This window comes from Ischnura elegans, chromosome 10 (genome assembly GCF_921293095.1).
Source record: "Ischnura elegans chromosome 10, ioIscEleg1.1, whole genome shotgun sequence".
NCBI lineage: Eukaryota > Metazoa > Arthropoda > Insecta > Odonata > Coenagrionidae > Ischnura > Ischnura elegans.
The window spans coordinates 63,865,758-63,878,027 of NC_060255.1; the positions used below are offsets into that span (position 1 = coordinate 63,865,758).

The following is a 12,270-nucleotide window of genomic DNA, read 5'->3' on the forward strand; positions in this document are numbered from 1 at the left end:
AAAAGTTCAAGAGTCAATATCAGCAGTTATTTTTAAGAGGTTGAATTCTCAGTTGTGAACTTGAAGAACATCAATCATAATGCCTAAGCATGGAAAATACCAAAAACAACTGTAGTAACGCCAGTGTAGCAGATGGTAGAGTCAGATGGGACAAAGTTTTATTTTAGCTGGCACAGATAAGAACAGGACACTTCAAATGTAATTAAAAACAGGAAGTAGCCACCCCTTCACAAAAATATCAGCTCTCATCCAAAAAGCTTATAATTATACATGGCAACTTCAAGATTTAGTGGTTTCAGCACTCTAGCGATGGCTATGAATAAATCTTGGAAGTTGGAACTGCAACACTAAGTGTAAGGTGGAGGACAGTACCTTGTATTAACCTTCGGCTTTGGGTAACAAGCGTGAATGCATATACTCGCAACTACGGGAAAAACGCAATTAAGCTCCAGCCCCATTCTTATCTTTACGGAACAAGCTCTTTCTATCTTTCTTGAGAGGAGCAATTGGCAACTCTTCCCTTCTTACCGTCACTAGTCCTTATTTCCATTCCTCACTCTTTAAGTAACACCTTCATTTTCCATGAGCAACGAACCTTTCCTCCAATTACCTTCTTTGCACTCTGTCACTAACACTTTAATTGGGTATATATTCACAGATTTCCAATTTTTCAGTCACCATCAGGCATTTAAAACATCCTCTACAAATTTTTGGACAGTTGTTTATCTCTTCAACGTGGGAAGTTTTTTTTATTACTGCATGTGGTTGAATTGTTCCCACAATGCTGTCGATTATACATTGACTAATAGCAGATAGAATAATGCCAATAGTATTGCATTTGTTATGATCGTCCCATTTCAGTGAATTTATCATGGGTGAACATTATACAGTAAAACCTCTTTGTAATGAACCTCTTTACATCATAAACCCCTACCACCCCTACAGTCCCGTCTGATTTTACATGTAAATTTATAGGCAAACCTCTTTTTAGTGAACCTATTTATACCGTAAATCCTCTACTTATCATACCATCGAGATACCCCCGAGACGGCCTAACTACCTCTGCAAATTGTACCGAGGCAACAAGAGACCATTAATGCAGCCTCGATTACCTACATGGAATGACATTTTCAGCAATAAATGTTTCACTCTTTTTTTCTTATACAGCTTATTATGCTGTAATTTTCACGTTAATCATTAGTTGTCGCCATTTTGTTCAGTATGAGAGCACACCTAACAGTAAATAAGAAAAAAGGTATCCAACCATCCCAATCATTTTAAGTGACTGTTGAATTGAGAGAGAACACATCACTTTCTCTCGAATCATGGTAAAAATCATGTGATAGCACTCGCTTTCTGTAATTATTAAATAATAAATATTTGTTCACTGATGCATGCATGTGTGTTCAAACACATAAATATAATGGTTTAAAAGACAGTAGTGCCTTTCATTTCCAAATTATATGAAAAAATGGTGCCTATCACTAAGACCTCTCCATAGTGAACCTCCACACATCAAATTGCCCAAATTTTGGTCCCCTCCATTACGATGTAAAGAGGCTTTACTGTATGTATAATATTAAATTTACTCTTTATTTCAGGATTTCCCATCCCATAAGTTTTTTTATTCCATTGCTTAAAAAGAAGATGAAACAGCTAACACAAATATATTTTAGCTTACTGATGAGAAAAAAAATACTGAAAGCTGAGTTCACCACTCTTTTCACACACACACGTGATGATGAAAGAAGAAAAAAAACCAGCAGTGCTGATAAAAACCTTGAGAGCACGTGATTAAAAGCATTTTAAAGTTGGTGTTGATTCTTTACAAAGCACTCAAGGTCTGCACAGGAAAATAAAGCCGTAGTGTGAGCGCACTCAAAAAAACTTGTCAACAGAACCCTAGCAGGTACAGCATAACCCCGATACAGTATCAGCATTGGTTGCTGTGCCAGACCAAAGTTATACGTGAATAACTTGATATGTGGATATGAACGGGAGATGAGTATTTTGGGGCAAAAGGCCAAAATGTTTTTTTTTGCCTAAACAATTGATAATCTCAAGATAAACATTTCATTTGATGACAGGAGAGTAAGTTTTATAAGATTTCAGTTTACAACTAGAAACAAATTTCAATTTTTTATAAGTTTTGCACAAAGCGAGTGTTTTCAAGAACTAGATTGACAGGAAGTGGACCACACACTTGGGAGGTCCTTCTTGGTCGAATAAGGCTTACCAATCAAAGAATTCTTGTCCAATTTATCCATAATTTTCAACTTGGCAGAGATGGTGGAGGATGGGCACTTTCTGAGGAATTTATACCTTTTAATTTGAGAACCTTGAGGCTGCCATTGCAGAAATATCAACAGAAATCAATGAGCAAAATGTGACAGACCTGCCTCGTGATTTATTATCAGTATGTATGCAAAAATTATACGTCTATCAACATATATCCAGAAAAACTTAATGAGTAAGAATGTTGTCAGCAGGATTTCTTAGAGGGAAAAGATAAAAGATCTTTTTGGGAAAAATAATGAAAAACCTTATTTTACAGGGAAACTAACTTTCGTATCGGGATAATACTGTACCAACAAACCTCATTTTCCAAAATTACTGAATGCTTACCTTCCTTCATCATTATGCATAAGATAGATAAATACCACTAAGTTTTAATTAGTTAGTAGATAGTGAAGTAAGAGAATGATAGATAGGCAGAGTAATGAATGCAAGAACAGCCACCCCTGGTTAGAAAGTCATTAGCTGAGGACAAAGAAGAAGTTAACACAGGAGCATTGGGAGCAGTCTTCTTCCATGCCAAGAAGCTTTTGTACAGATATAATTGAAAGTGAAGAAAAAACTGAGAAACAAAGTAAATGCTTCTGCAAAATGTTTCCAAGTAACCATTATGTAGCCCACTAAAAACCAGTATGGCCCACAGTGAACGCCTTCAAACAAAGTTATCACAGAAGACCTAATAATTTATTCGAAACTAACTCAAAGAGACACAAATTTCCTAACTTAGTAAATCAAGGGGTTTGAAGAGGGTGTGATTACCCTAAAATTCACCCCACTTATTTTTAATGGCCAATATTTGACTAAAATCTTGGAAAAATTCAGAGATACTGAGTAAGGATGTTCTTTATCGAGTGATAAATATTGCATATAAAGCCCAAACTTTTGAAGCCGGACAAAATTTTCAATTACAGATTAGATCATTAACAATGCAGATGTTTCAAGCACAGCACAATGATGAATATCTGATATTAACTGGCCATAGGATAATAAAAACCAGAACCAAAACCCCAGACCTTTTCCCATCCTGCCTTACTCATCTTATACCTGTAGTTAACAGCGATCTCAGTTGGTAGAAAATTGTATTGGACTTGGTTATAGGGTGGTGGAATATCTCCAAGGGACCAACTATGTATTCGGTAAATCAACACCTAGTACCATAAACCTGCCATGGTAATCACGGAACTTGGATAGTATAGTGGTCTGTGCAGTGGCTCAGAAATCCTAAGGTCTGTGGTTCAATTCCATGGTGCAGGATAATTTTTTCCAACCACCTTTCAGGTGACATTAGAAATATTCCACAAAGGTAATGTGGTCAGGCAAATATGATTTTCTTTTACAGATTGTTCCTACATTCCAGGAATTGGGAGAGTCTTTTATTAATAAGTGTCAGTATAACAGAGATAATATCATATTTTGAGAAGGTTTGCTTATATAGAATAGACACAAAAAGAGTCCAGCTGCTCATAATGAGTGCTATTAAAATGCAATGTTCTTGGCTGCATGAAGAAGACTGATACAATTGCATATGGACATTGATACCAACCAATCAACCAGGACCAGTTAAACTGGATACCAACAGTGCATTCTATGGCTGTTAGAGCTATCTAGATATAAGTTCTTTTCCCATAAATAAACTCGGCTTACCACAGTAGCACCCCTTCCAGTCTGTCCGCCTGTGTTGGAGCCACCTCCAGCTCCACTTGAATAATTTGATGAGCCCGAAGGTTGGTTTGAGCCAACAGACTGTGTTTGGTTCAACAATGGACGATCCTGTGCAGTTTGAATGACTAGGAAACTGCTAGATGGCATGGAATCTGCTTCTCTGTGAAAAGAATGAAGTATTTCAAACACCATGAATTTAGGTAGGTAGGTATTTGGAGGAGGTGACAGAGAGCATAGGTTATTTTTGCCATTAGTAAGTAATTTTTGTCATAGGAATTCACTGCTGAGATTGGTTATGAGTAGGGATGGGACTATCCAATAGTTGCATCACTGAATACCCCAAATAATGAACTTCTTATACTATTTGATATTTGGTGACACAAAGTTATCAATTATTTAAATTTCGATACACTGCACAGATAGTATGTGATTTTAATTAAATTTGCAGATAATGGCTGGGTCTTACATGAAGGTTTGCACATTAGTTTGGTTCAATTCTGTAATAATATTTTTACTAAAACTTGTCATTAAAATTTGGCATTTAAATACAGCATACTCCTATTCTCCCTTTCAAATGCACGCAAGACTGGCTTTTCCCTTTATGACAACCTGTTGCATGAAGAAATATACACTTTACATATTCTAATTTTAAAGTAATAGTCAATTCTTTATTTAATTTAACGTTTGCAATAAATGCAGAAAAGTATTACTAATAATATAACCTTCAATATGCATATAATAAAGAACATAAGAATTGCGGAGCTCGCCATGTGCGCAAGTTTGATGTAATCGAGGGTGTCAGTTGCATTAGGATTTAGGAGCTGTATTGAAGTAGAATGACTTTAAAGAGTTCAGCATTTTTTTAAAATTTTTATTGCCATTAGTGTTTAGAATTGGTGGAAAAATGCATGCTCAGTAATGCAGTATTCGATATTTGAGTGAGGTGGGTTTTAAAGTATACCGGGACTAGCCGCGGTGATAACTTTTACGGGAGTCACCCGCAATGCATAATCGTGCGAAAGATCCACAGAGAAAAAATCATTCGCCTTGACCGGGATTCGAACCCGGATCCCCCGATTTCCGGTCGAGTGCTTTAGCCAGTTAAGCTACCGAGGCGTCATTCTTCCCTGTGGATATTTTCGCTGTAGCGCTGTGCGCACGATTTGGACTGCTTGTGGCATCATATGCTCAGCAGTCCAGCAACATCTTGTCCGGTAGTGTCCGAAAATATCCACAGGGAAGAATGACGCCTCGGTAGCTTAACTGGCTAAAGCACTCGACCGGAAATCGGGGATCCGGGTTCGAATCCCGGTCAAGGCGAATGATTTTTTCTCTGTGGATCTTTCGCACGATTTGAGTGAGGTATCCTGGAAAAAATTAGGTAATCGTATTGGAGAAAAATGCTATTCGACCCATCTCTAGTTATAAGTGAGACTTCTTCACCTTGTGCCTCGGAATGAGGATGAAAGAGTAGGAAAGATAGGAAAGAGGTACAACCACAATAATGAGCCAAACGACACCTATAGATGAGGATCTGAGAGGAAGGAAGAGGGATGGAAGAATCTTGTGTCACCATTCAGGAGAAGTCAGCTACCACTATCAAAACCAGATTTGATGTTCTTAGAGAAAGGGAAGACCAACCTATGAGAAACTATGATCCAGAGATTTTTCTCCGCATGGTTAGGAAGGAACAACATTCCTTCTAAAACCCACAGTGACAAATACCTGGGGGCAATAAGGATGCAGTTGATCCTCTCTTTATGATATTAATCCATTCCGGAGTTGCGATCGTAAAGCAAATTCAACAGTATGCTTAGTCTGCATTACTTCTGGACAAGGAATCAGATTGTAGAGCATCAGCATGAATAAATGTTGCTATACTAATAATGCACATTATTAACAAGTTAGATATAGAATGATAATATTGATGATATACCGTGTGAGTGGAAATGAAACTGGTGAAATTTGAAATTTCCGAACTGGCATAAAGAAGTAACTCTCATCATGAGCTGAATCTATTGTAAGCCAAATACAATCCAAAGGGTTGATTGAATTTCATTGAAGGCATATGATAAATTTTAAGAATAGCAACCAAAACTCATAAGCATAAATTTCATCCTTGAGAACTGATTTTAGAAAATTTTCTGTCACAGACAAATTCGACTGTAGCACAATGCAGGAAGCTTTCGACAAGATTGTGCACTCTGATGCATGCATCAATTGGCCCAGCCCTAAATGCCACATAAAATTTAGAATGGCAACCATTTTGAAGTCTTGAATTTGTTGGAATTTGGCCTTATAGACCAGGGGTGGCCAACCCGCAGCCCATCTTGAACTTTTTACCAGCCAATGAGATTCATCACAATTTTACAAAATATATTAGAATAATAGCAAACACAATAATAACTCACTATTTATCAATTTTTCACTCCAAAACATGTCTATATTGGTCATAAATCTAATGTGGAGATATGTAATTTTACATGCGGCCCGCAGAGTTATGAGACATTTACACAAAAGACGGAAAGATTAATTTGCTTGGATACCCTAGCTACAGACAGTGCAATTATCATTAAATCTCCATGCAGCTGAATGAACATTTAAACAGCAAGCCAACGTTCAAGCAAGGTTAATAAGTCACAGGGGGAAAAAATTCAATAATTCAATGATAGGATTCCAGTGGCCTAACTAGGCCTTGGCTTTGAGATGCAAGGATAATATTGAATAACACAACACACCAGGTAATAATAGACGAAATTTTGCCTTAAATTTGTAGTATTAATTATATAAATCAGTTATACTTCGATAATCATGCAAATTAGCTACTGATATGAATATATAAGAGAGGTCAAATTAAAACTACAAAATATAATTATTGTGCAAACTAGTAGGAATGATACGATACAATTTTTTTATTTTTAGAGTGCTGGTAGGGGGTTGGGTGGTTCTATCCTCCTCGCCCCCACCTCCATAGTTATGCCACTGTAGGGAACAAAAAGTTTCTCTCTCTAGAAGTGTATAAAATTAACTGTTTCAAATAGGGAAATAGGAGTAAAACAAAAATGTTCACGAAGAAGAAAGAAAGATTAAAATGAACTAACTTGGATAAATTCAGAATATCAAATTCACATTCATCTTCCAACCAATTTGGCAATTCCAGCAGAAGCGAAATATCCATTTCCTGGACTTCTCTTGGAGTTGCGAGGGCTAGGAAACCAGGAGTCACCTGTAATTTTCATAAAAAATAAATCAATACCGGGCGTCCAAAAAAGTTATAATACACAATGCAAGCATTATTCCATGTTTATGAGGTAAAAGTACTAAATATTTCCCAGCTGTGGTTTCTATTTTGACCATTGTGAATGAAATCATACAGATACATAATGAGAGAACTTTGCTTATTTACTTTTCACACTTGCACTTGCCAATGATAGGTTCATGAGGCCTTCGGCAGGTTTTCTTGTCGCAACAATTTGATACTCATCAAGTGCTGCAATAATACAGAAAATAATTTTTCCCAATGTATTTTTCACCAAATTGCTTGTAATTCATTATAGTATAATTCAAAATGCAAATAATTATTTGCCCTATTACTGAGTCCACATGACAATTCACAAAAGTGTAAACTCGCATTTGTAAGGTTTAATTTACAGATATACCTTGCATTTCAAGAGCATTTAGAGAAGTACCTTGGAGAGATTTTAGAGAAAAGATGAAGAGGTAGCAAGATCTACAAAGGAATTATTGACGGTCTAGTTAAAATTAAGATGCCTTCCTAGTAAAAATATTGTCCAATAAGTAACAAATTCCAGGTAAAAAAAGACACCCTCTATAACCCTATGAAGCAACTCACTTCCCACCATGTAGTTCATGGTATCACCACTAGCAGCACACCCATTCTTATCCTGAGGAAGACTGAAAACGAAGCATGTTCATAACTTCTTGTTGACGATGTCAACGGCAAACTCATTTTTTTTGTTGATTCACATAAAACAAAATTATATTTCCACAAAACAAAGTATTAACATCTATTGTGTTGTCATAAGAATAATACCACTTGTGACTGTAAAATAACCTTTTGACTGTAAAATAACCTAAAAAAACCTTTTGCATATCTCTAATAACCAACACAAGCGATCATCAATAGCATACCTCATTTAAGCAGAATGCCGATATGGAGTCCTGCTCTTTGTGGATTATTCTCACTGGTTCCGGAAGGGAGGCAGCCGAGGGGCCCGTGCCATCACCAGCACCTCCACCGCTCGATCCCACGGCATTGCTGCTTCCCCCTTGCTCTTTGCTGTCCTGTAAATCGCCAAGGCCACCTCCCAGCCCCAGACCACCACTTCCCCCATTAATAGTCGCCAAGATAGAGCGGCGCTTGCCAAACACTGCTCGGATAAAGATGTCTTGCACTTCCTCGTGCCTCACCAAAAAGCTCCATAACCTTCGGGCAGGAGCAGCAGCTGGAAGCCGCGAGCTGATTTATTAAAAAAAAAAGAAATTACAATCAGTTTCATCCTTAGGCTGTGGAAATCCAATATATCCACCTTTGACCTAGACTGTGAAAACTAGATTCACTCCACGCAATCAAAATTCTATTCATAATCCATTTGCATAAAGAGCCGATGATTTGTCAGCCTGTCTCCGTTTGCCTTACGCAAAAAAGTCAATTTGCCCGTAGCAAAAACTTGCCGACTGAAATGGCAATTTTAGTTATTCATAAATTAGGACGGGTAGGTTTATTACTTTAGTTCTTGGTTCCAACAGTTCTTAAGCACAGATCCAAAATTGGATCTCAAGTAAAAAAAATCAAAGCAAAATAATTTGTGCAAAACTGAATTTGAAAAATTTTCAGGAACATAATTTATGACACGTTCTCTTAATAGAGTGACTAAAGAATCTGATAACTTGACAGACAACTTGATGTGTTATTTCAGGCAGCTTCCATACTGCTTGGCAAAAATTGACAGCTTTATACAATAAAGCAATGAAAACAAAACCCAGAAGCAAAAACCAATACCAGGAACTGATATAGAGTCCAAACCAACATAAAAGTAGAACCAACCATTCCTTATTATAAATTACTGACATACAAATACATTCAATTACTCACTGAAAAGGGGTGTTGTATCTATCCAAGAGGGAGCGATATTTATGGATGGCAGGTCCTGATGTTGCAGATGATTCAACAAAGCAGCCTGGAATATAGTCTTGAGGAGGGGCACCTCTAGATTCTAAGTCTTCCTTCAGCATATCCTGCCATTGACCAACCACACGAAGAACACCATGGACAAGTGGACTACAGACAGGAAGTTCTGCAAAGAGAATGTGACAAATAAGACCCATACAGTGGAGCCCACCTATAATGGAGCTTACTTCAATATAACAGAGCTTTGTTACACAAGGGCCTGCACTTGTGAACTTTGATTTAAGCTTCAAACCAAACTTATCGCAGAAATATTGTGGCAATTATTTAACAACTTTGCACAGGAAAAGAAAAAAAACATCTGAAAGGATTAAAAAAAATGAGCTAACATCCAAATTGACACACAAAACTGCAACGTTTCTAAATTTCACAGCCTGCCATCTGCTAAAGAATTCCTCACCAGAGATGCTTAAATGCTTTGGGTCTAAATCTTTTGTGCAGTTAAGATAGTAAACAGGGAAGGGGTTATTTTGAGGTCTTGTATTTATTCATTCATGAAATTTGCTTGTTTTCACTGCACAATTTTCACCATTCATCAGAATGTGCGCTGGATATATTTTCCGGGACAAGCCACCTATTTGAGAGATAAGGTCTTCTTTTTGTTTGGGCAAGACTCCCGTTCAAACATTGTTCAAGTCATGGTGAAACTTGGGAGTAGGAATACTGAATGAAGATCATCTCATCATTAAAGCACCCAAAATTGATTGGGGTAAATAAGATGGGAAGATAACAGATAAAAATGATGCTTCAAATAAGATGATCTCTAAATATTATAAGATTATGATTTTATTGCATGAGTTGAGTGAAAAATTCCATCCGACTGAAACTTTGCTTGGACAATGCATCACACGATGATTTCATTAGAAGTTTCCCCATTGTTCTGTAACAGAAAATGATTGTATATTCTCTGATAAAGAATGATTCTCTGCCTTACTATTCTTCAGGTAAGTATTATTTGTTGGTGATGGTTGTATGGGCCAACCTATGGCCAGCAGGTCGCCTCCAACCTACCCTTATGATCCATTCTATCGAACCTTCCATGACAATAATGTCCAAGGTAAGGGACATGTTATGGATGGGTATCCAAATCAGTTCAATGCTCAGACCTGTTATGTTTAATTAGTATAAAAGTCCCTGCATTGCTCTCTAGATCCCAGAACTTATTTTATCTCCCATACACTAGCAGTAATTACCTTAAATATCTGTCTAACAGAATTGCAAGAGATTTTAATAAACTATGTGCAGATTTTGATACTTTTCAAATGTTTAAAATTTCATTTAAATATTTCTTACTGAACCATCTGCCATGCCCAACCTGATTTACCTGATGTTTTCATTTTTATAGTACAAATTTCAGTTTATGCTACCATTATTATTCATATCTCACTTTCAAATACTTCAATAATAAGTTGTATTTAATGTTCCTAACATATATCTGTTTATCCATATTTCAAATATTTATATGTGCCTATTTGTATTTTTTGCTCTCATATATGTATGCATTTTCTTAATATGTATTCTATGCTAAGGATATGTACTGATGTACATTCAATAACCTCATCTGAATCATTATTTTAATTTACAACAAATGTTTGAAAATGTGAGGCCAATGGGTAAATTGCTACATAAGTTCAGAATAAAAGTTGTTCCTCAACAAACCACAATATCTTTATCAAAATCATCCTTTAACCCTTTTAGTGCAGCGTGCCAATGTATCGGCTTTCACCGCTTGGCTGAAAAATGCGGTGTGCCGATATATCGGCTTTTACGTTATTGTTGTTAACTTTGAGGACATTGAAATAAAAAACTTATACATCAGTAAACGTATAAAAATGTTGAGATTATCGTCCAATTTAATCTCATTAATTAAAAAAAAGCTTAAAGACATCTAAAAAATTAACTACATATATAATGTTTATTTTTCCTTGTTGCTACATTTTATTAAAATACTCTCCGCATTTTTCGACTGTACCCCGAGAAGAAGGATAGCACTAAAAGGGTTAAGTTCACAACAATAATTAAGTGAACATTTTCTTGATAATAATGGATAATTCATCGAAGGTGAAAGGGACTCACCCTGAAGTTCGATGCCGGCCACAGCCAGGAACTCATGCAGCTGCTGCTGAATGAGGCGGACGATGGCTAAACGCAGGACACACCAAGAGTAACTGGATGGGTTGGAGTGCTCCGTGTTCTCCTTGGCCACAGCCCTCCCTCGCATGTTGCCAGCAGCCGTGCTCGTGGTTCCCTCAAAAACATCTTCCTCCTCATCCTCTTCGTCACCATCTCTATCCTCACCATCACTCGCTTGTGAATCAGCTGAATCGTAGTCAATGAAGTCTTCGTCCGTGGGTGACTGAGGCTGAAAAAGTGTGCACCAAATGTGTAGAATAATGAGATTTGACATACAACTAAATATTTCATAACTAAAAGCATTATGAGTGTCCAAAAATGACAGAATCTCTTCCGCTCTGCCTCCAGCGACCTTGTTTATTAAATTGTTGGTATCTCCTGAATCTATGCCAGATGATGTAGCACTACAATAAAATCGGTGTTCTAAAATAACATTTATGAGAAATTTATAAAGTCTTTCATTTAAATTGACTAAGAATGATTGCATATAAGTTTCTACCATGTAAAATTCCAAACAGACTATCAAATAAAAAAGTATGTACATATAATCACACTCATACATGCATAGTTCAACAAAACCAGTCACAAAGAACAAACCTTCAAAAGGAAGTAAGACACCATTGACATCTCCGGAGGGACAAATTGCTCCCTGTACGTGGGTCGGTCTTCTTTCATGTTAAGCGGCTGAGGAGTGCCACCTGGCTGGGATCCTGGCTGGCCCCCAAGCAGACGCATGTTTAGCCTCACCCTCTGCTTGCTAAGACTTGTGGTCACTGTGTTCCACATCCCCTCTCCCATTCCAATATTGTCACCATCCTTGTCGATACTTCCAGGGGCACTTCCACTCTATTTCAAAGGAAGAAATACGATAATATCTTTATTTACGGGCATTCAAAACTAATTTTAGCTATTTTAATTCTACACTGAAGTGAAAATAAATAACATATTAAAAATCACTATGGTTCATATTG

The 12,270-nt window shown here is 37.0% G+C and overlaps 1 protein-coding gene across 4 annotated transcripts in view; it reads right to left on the reverse strand.

Moving 5' to 3' along the window:
- Window positions 1–12,270, reverse strand: part of LOC124167084 (dmX-like protein 2) — a 113,107-nt gene that overhangs the window by 16,811 nt on the left and 84,026 nt on the right. For all 4 annotated transcript variants that reach the window (XM_046544876.1, XM_046544875.1, XM_046544877.1 and 1 more), the window contains exons 44-49: window positions 11,897–12,145; window positions 11,243–11,528; window positions 9,074–9,275; window positions 8,110–8,437; window positions 7,059–7,183; window positions 3,940–4,117 (exon numbers count right to left, since the gene is read on the reverse strand). In XM_046544876.1, the coding sequence (XP_046400832.1) occupies window positions 3,940–4,117; window positions 7,059–7,183; window positions 8,110–8,437; window positions 9,074–9,275; window positions 11,243–11,528; window positions 11,897–12,145 (1,368 nt within the window). The remainder of the gene's footprint in view (window positions 1–3,939; window positions 4,118–7,058; window positions 7,184–8,109; window positions 8,438–9,073; window positions 9,276–11,242; window positions 11,529–11,896; window positions 12,146–12,270) is intronic.